Source organism: Musa acuminata, chromosome BXJ1-2 (genome assembly GCF_036884655.1).
Source record: "Musa acuminata AAA Group cultivar baxijiao chromosome BXJ1-2, Cavendish_Baxijiao_AAA, whole genome shotgun sequence".
NCBI classification, from domain to species: Eukaryota; Viridiplantae; Streptophyta; class Magnoliopsida; order Zingiberales; family Musaceae; genus Musa; species Musa acuminata.
In genome coordinates this window covers 16,385,048-16,391,497 of record NC_088328.1, presented here as the reverse complement: position 1 = coordinate 16,391,497, position 6,450 = coordinate 16,385,048, and the positions used below count along the sequence as shown (strand labels likewise).

The 6,450-nt window shown below is 39.7% G+C and overlaps 1 protein-coding gene across 1 annotated transcript; it reads right to left on the bottom strand.

Annotated features, from left to right (window-relative positions):
* Positions 1-2,355: 2,355 nt before the first annotated feature.
* On the bottom strand, positions 2,356-4,529 carry LOC103974310 (L-ascorbate oxidase homolog). Its single transcript, XM_009389103.3, has 3 exons — positions 4,081-4,529; positions 2,889-4,001; positions 2,356-2,804 (listed from the first exon to the last, which is right to left on the bottom strand). Exons 1-3 carry the CDS (start codon positions 4,320-4,322, stop codon positions 2,507-2,509), a joined length of 1,653 nt encoding a protein of 550 aa, XP_009387378.1. The 5' UTR covers positions 4,323-4,529; the 3' UTR covers positions 2,356-2,506.
* Positions 4,530-6,450: the final 1,921 nt, after the last annotated feature.

Genomic DNA, 6,450 nt, shown 5'->3' with positions numbered 1-6,450 from the left:
AAATAAAGAAATGATAAACTCAAAACACAGGTACACGAAATTAATTAAAATAAAAAAGATAACCCACTGTAAGATAATAAAAAAAATCAAAAGGAAACTGAAATATAATCTAAGATATATAATATAGAAAAATTATGAAAATACTAAATAGAAATAAATTTAACCTTAAGAAATTTTAAAGTAGACAATGATATTAAGTAAAAACAAAAGGTTATATATGAAAAATAATTCTCCTAGACAGAGTAAAATAAAACAAATCCATCATTCGGACATTAATTTTTAAATTTTAAAATAAAATAACAAGTCAGAAGATCAATTTTATAAACTTAAAAGATTGAAAATAAAAGAAAAAACTATATATAAAAGAAATATAATTTAAAATAGATAAAATAATTTTTTTAATAATTGCTAAGAGTTAAAAATTGTGAAGGATATAATTATAATTAATTTTTAAATATGATGCATCTATAAAGAAAATGTCAAGAGTCAAATTTAGGAAATAAAAAAAGTTAAAATGACAATCCCAAAGAGTTTGAGTGATCTTGGACGGACATCAAAAAGGATGCTGTTCTAAAATATGAGACAACGAATCCTTTTTTTTTCACCTAGTTTTGAATTTAACTATATATATATATATATATATGTATATATATATATATATGTATATATATATATATATATGTATATATATATATATATGTATATATATATATATATGTATATATATATATACATATATATATATATATACATATATACATACATACATGTATATATATATACATACATATATATATATATATATATATATAGCCGGTTACTATTCATTTATTTAATGCACCTATAGTGTTCCATGTTACTGTAATTTTTTTTATTCAAAGATCGTGTAGTCTTAATCATTGACTTGATTATAGGTTTTTGATACATCATAAGATAAATTGTATGAGAGTTTATGTGGTTCTAAATGACAATAAGACGACAAATCCTTTTTGCCCCCCATTTAGTGTTAGTTTAGATCTATATATTTGTATTCACTTATTTTGAGAAAATGACAATAAAATAGTGTGAGCGATTACGTGGCCACAATATTTTTTACATTTACATTTCTGATTACTAAGTCGAAATGTTGTAACTCTTTTCAAAAGCACTATAATCGATTTTGTTCAATATTAAATATATTTAATTAAAAATTGATCCAATTGAGTTGGAATTCAACGATATCCAACCATCCTTCTTTTTTTTTTTTTTTTTGTTCCGAGGCACTTTGATCTGATCGTCGTTTTGCAAATAGAAGATTGGAAGGATTCTCCGGAGACCAAATACAAAATGGGGTTTTTCCTACGAAATCATCCCATGTAATTTATATGCCATGATCCATTCTTTTTACTTTTATACAAATTCAGCTTAAACTAAGAAAAGGTTCAGATATTCTTTAAAGAATATATTTATTTTTTTCCTTTTTACGATGACTGTTTTTACTAAGTTTAATTTTAGTGGTTGATCGAAGAATCATTTTGAAAGAATGACAATAAAAAAAGGTTATTATATATATAATGTAAATGATAGATGACAAAGATGGGATTCAGGATCTTATGATAATTATCAAAATCTTTACCTCATAAGTCAACTAACACTAGTCATTAAACCAAGATGTTATGATTTTTAAAAATATAATATAATCAGTTTGATTTAATAGTGAATTGATTTAGTTGAACATCAACCGAGTGGAATTTCATTCGGATCCAAACACTTTTTTTTGTCGAAATGAAATATTTTGTAAAACTAAATCTCCTCCAATGAAACAGAAAATCAGGAATTGATACCCTATGCAAAAATATATATAAATACAATGAAAACCAAGAACAAGTCAACATATTCTTCCGACTTTGTTATAGATGAATTTTTATAAAAAAACTTTATGTTTAAAATTTTCCTAAATAATACTCTTTAACTTTTTTTTTACAATAATGATCACTATGCTTTCGTAAATCACCACTCTACGAGAGCACATTAATCTTTATCGATCCCCACCTAACTAATAACAAAGACATAACCTTTCTACGACCAATTATTAAGTTTACCCCTCTCTTTCATCATTCACAAGCAATGATAAGGAGAGGGGGGGGGGGGGAGAGGGGTTACTTGCAACGACGAGGATATGAGCACGCTCATAACCTCCTCCCTTACTAACGATCGATGGCGAGGAGTAATTGATCCCTCCGTGACCAACGAAAGAGAAGTGAAAAATTCTTAAATTTAGAGATTATTTTTCAAAAATTCACCCGTTTCATATTAATGAAATATTTTAAAATGTTAAGCCTAACAAAAAAAATAAATAAATGCTAATATATCAAATTCTTTAGAAAAATGGTCTTCATTAATGTGGAGACTGTGAATCTTTACATGAAGCCAAACCAAGTGCCGACGAGCTGATAATGCCCATAAAGATCAATCTTCACACCACTCTCATTCACACACAGTACAATGCACCGCTAAGCTCGGCGTCTTAAGTGTAGGGAGGCGGCTTGGGGAGGCTGGCGACCGCCCCGCAGAGCAAAACCGTGTCCGGCAGGCTGTACTCGTCCCTGAGCGACCGCGCCGGTGACTGCACGCTGATGTAGAGCTGCTGGCCCAGGTAACGCCTCTCCCACAGCTCCGACCTCAGGTTCCACATCCCGGCGTTGTCGAACGTCAGCATGATCGCCGTCCATGACTTGGGGTACACCTGAATCGCGTGCCTGCTCACCGCGTCGAGGAGGTTGTACCGCTTCCTACTCTCCGGCTTCCACTTCCCTGGCCCCATTCTGCTCCCCATGATAAGCAAATGGCGAGTCAAATCGGATCCATGAGCGAGTCAGTGAGAAGGAGAGAGCAGAGAGATGAAGTACCCGACGGCGAAGAAGGAATAGCCATCCAAGTGGTAGAACTGCGGCCCCTTCTCAGGGTTCTCGAAGATGACCTCCACGAAGGTCCTGAACTCCACCGTGATGACGTTGGGGGCCAGGTTGACCGGACCGCTGCCCTCCCGCGGCTCGTCGCCGGTGAGGTTGTACTTGAAGAACTTGTCAGCGACGCCGAAGTATTCCAGGTGCTTGAGCGGGGTGTCGACGTCCACGTGCGAGACGCCATTGAGCGCGAACCGGCTCTTACCGCCGACGACGGCGCGCGAGTTGGCGAACTTGATGGTGCGGGTGATGTTGATGCTGCCGTAATGAAAGGAGCCCTGGGGATTCGGCCGGGCGGCGCTGGCGGTGAGGTTCCATCGGAAGGAGCGCCACTGGTTGAACGACCAGGCCCAGCCCGTGGGTGCCTTGGGGAGGACTGCCGACGGCGGGACCTTGGAGCCAGCGTAGCGGACGATGCCAGTGGCGGTGAGCTCCTTCTTCATGAACCGGGTGGACGCCACCAGGTAGTAGTCGCCGGGGGCCTGGTTGGCGGTGACGAGGACGGAGTAGCACTGCCCAACGTGGACGTCGAGGGAGTCGTACAAGTTCTGCATGGTGTGCGACCCGTCGATCTCCACCAGCTCCATGGAGTGGCCCTGGATGCGGAAGTTGAGGGAGGCCCTGATCCCGGTGTTGCAGATGCGGTAGCGGTAGACCTTCCCGGACTCCATTACGAACAGCGGCTTGCCGTCTTTGCCGGTTCTGTCCTTGCCGGTCTTGCCGTTAATGATGACGCCGTCGGGGAGGCCGATGCTGCGGCCCGCGTCGAGGATCCCGGCGAGAGCCTTGTGGTCCTTGGCATACCAGTCGCCGATGAGGACGGTGTAATCATCGGCTGGGGGGTCGAACGGCACCGGGATGAGGAGGCGACTGTTGATCCGGAGGCCACCGAAGCCACCGGCCGCCTTGTGCATGCCCAATGACGGGAAGTAGAAGAAGCTGCCGATCTGGTCCTTCACCTGGAAGTGGTAAGTAAAGTTCTTGCCGGGCTGGATGGGGCAGTTGGTGCCGGCCAGACCGTCTTGCCACGAGTTCTTCCTCTGCTGAATCCCGTTCCTGCACAGACCATCGACAAGCACATGTCGAGCACCGATCGACGACTGGGAGACAGCGAAGATCGAGAGGTGACACTGACCATGAGAGAAGGAAGGGCTGATCGAGGTTGTTGAAGACGTTGATGACGATGTTGTTGTTGGTGGTGGAATTGATGTTGGGGCCGGGAAACTGGCCATTGATGAGGATGCCCTGCTGAGGGACGCCCAAGGGGGCGATGGTGCCGTAGGTCACGTTCCACGTGAAGAAGAGGTAAGGGTCCTCGGCGCGGACGCCGGAGAGGCCCAACACCAAGCACAGGGCGATGAACACGGCACCCGACATCTCTCTCTCCCTCCCTTCTTTAGCCGGCCTGGTTAACAGTGTCTCCCTCGGTCTCTCTCTCTCTCTCTCTCTCTCCCTCCCACCTCCCTCTCTGTCCTTTCGGCTGCAACAGCTGAAGGATGTGAAGAGTGGCAAATGGAGAGGAGGAAAGCTAGCCGGAGGCCATTGGAAGATCCCAGCTACCGCTTGGAGAAGATGAAGTGGAATTGGCGGAAGGCCAACTGGGAGCTTCGGTTTTTGCTCCATGGCCACGACCTGGTTTTATAGCTGGCAAAGAAGACGCGGTTGGATCGATGGGTGGAGCAATTTGGGCCTCCACGACCGGTCAAACTCTTCTCTCCTTCACCCGTTCTCCTCTCGATGCTCTCCTCTCTCCACACCATCCATGCACGCTCCTCTTTTCTTGCAGTTTATATAGGATTACTTTGGACTAATGGAAGTACCAACACGAGCATGAATTCTTTGATTGTTTCATGAGGCATTTAAAAAGGCTATAATTCTGTCACTTGTGCAGAATTATAGAATGAATATTGCACCGAATATTTGTAAATGTCAATAAATTGCTAAAGTGCATGTATAATATTGGATTAATTTAAGCGTAATTCTATTATATTTGTCGAATCATGTTGTATCGAAACTATAATCTCGATGATTATTATAATCAATAATCAAAGTTTTTACTGGCTAATAAACTATGCATACTTACGATGCATGAAATATACTTTGGAGAATTGGACTTGCATCTTATCACTCGGATGACTCCTTCGAGCCATAATATTAAAAAAATTTGATCTATTAATTATATAAGGTAAAAAATCATGATTCGAGTTCAATCAAATTCAAATAATTAGATGCTTATATAAAATTCGAAATCTTCATGCATGACCTCTCGATACGGATGTGCAATCTCAAGATTTTTAATTGGACTTACCGGAACCTTTTTGTACCGGACACGAATTGCATCCTATGCTTGTTATTTTTGACACATATGTTGTATGAGATCAGACAGACCAACCAAGCACGTCTTAATATTTAATTTGAGATTAGGCGTCGTCGTGCACTGCTTATCATTAGGATGATTTATATAAAATTCTATATATGTAAATAATGTTCGATGAACATAAAAATTTTGATAATAGAATTCACGAATTGTTTTTGCAATATTCTTATTAATGAAACATTTTGTGCCGTTCGATCTTATACATACATATATGTTAATTGTGAAGTAAGGCAAATTATCCAAACAAGCCCCAAGTTTTTTTTTCTTTTTTTTTTTCCAAAGAAACATCCCCGTTCTATATATTCTCATACAGTGTCTCTTATTTCTTAAAATATAATATTACCTCTTATCTCAGTCTTGTTATCTTGTTGTAATTATGTTTGTCTCTTGTTGTCGCTCGTCGTCTTCGTCTTATCGTGTAATGCATTCTTTATCACTATTCATCTTCACTCGTTTTCATTTATCGAGTATACTTTTGCTTTTGTCCATCGTCCTTGCTTATATCCTTATCTATTATTAACAATGCATCACTAAGGTCTCATCGTCGATGTTGACGAAGGAAAGAAGATTGAAAAAAAAGAGGTGGTGCTTCATCTCCACTCTTCTCCTCTCATCACGTTAAGACATTACAGTGATAAAAGATAAAAACGAAAAGACGAAGATTATAGATAATATTATATTTTAGAAAAATAAGGGATACTATTCGAAGGTAAATGAAAAAAAAGACATTCATCGAGGAAAAAAAATAAAAAAATTGTTTTTTTAAATTTTTTTTGAGGAATTTGCCCTGTTTCATATGTGCATCATATATATTATACTAGACACCTAAATAGGGGGGCTTTAACCGCTAAATGCATTATGTTCACGTACTGTCATTAATGTTGTATTTTGCTACAGAAACTTTAATTTTTTAGTCTCCATACGCACATCATCTGTTATGGTGTAGGATAGACTGGTGTTGGCCAACGATCGAGTAGTCTCATCACAACAGCAGCATTAAAACTCGACGAAAGGGGCACAAAAAGAGACGCTGCACCCACGAATCACGTGCCACACCCGTGCCGGATGACGCTTTCTTTTCCTTTTTATAAATTTTCAATTTACGTGCCCACCTACTCCGAGAGGCCT

Coding starts and splice junctions, on each gene's coding strand:
- LOC103974310 (XM_009389103.3), bottom strand. CDS start 4,322: ATGTCGGGTGCCGTGTTCATCGCCCTGTGCTTGGTGTTGGGCCTCTCC. Junction 4,002..4,080: donor CAGCCCTTCCTTCTCTCATG/GTCAGTGTCACC, acceptor TGGTCTGTGCAG/GAACGGGATTCAGCAGAGGA. Junction 2,805..2,888: donor TATTCCTTCTTCGCCGTCGG/GTACTTCATCTC, acceptor CATGGGGAGCAG/AATGGGGCCAGGGAAGTGGA.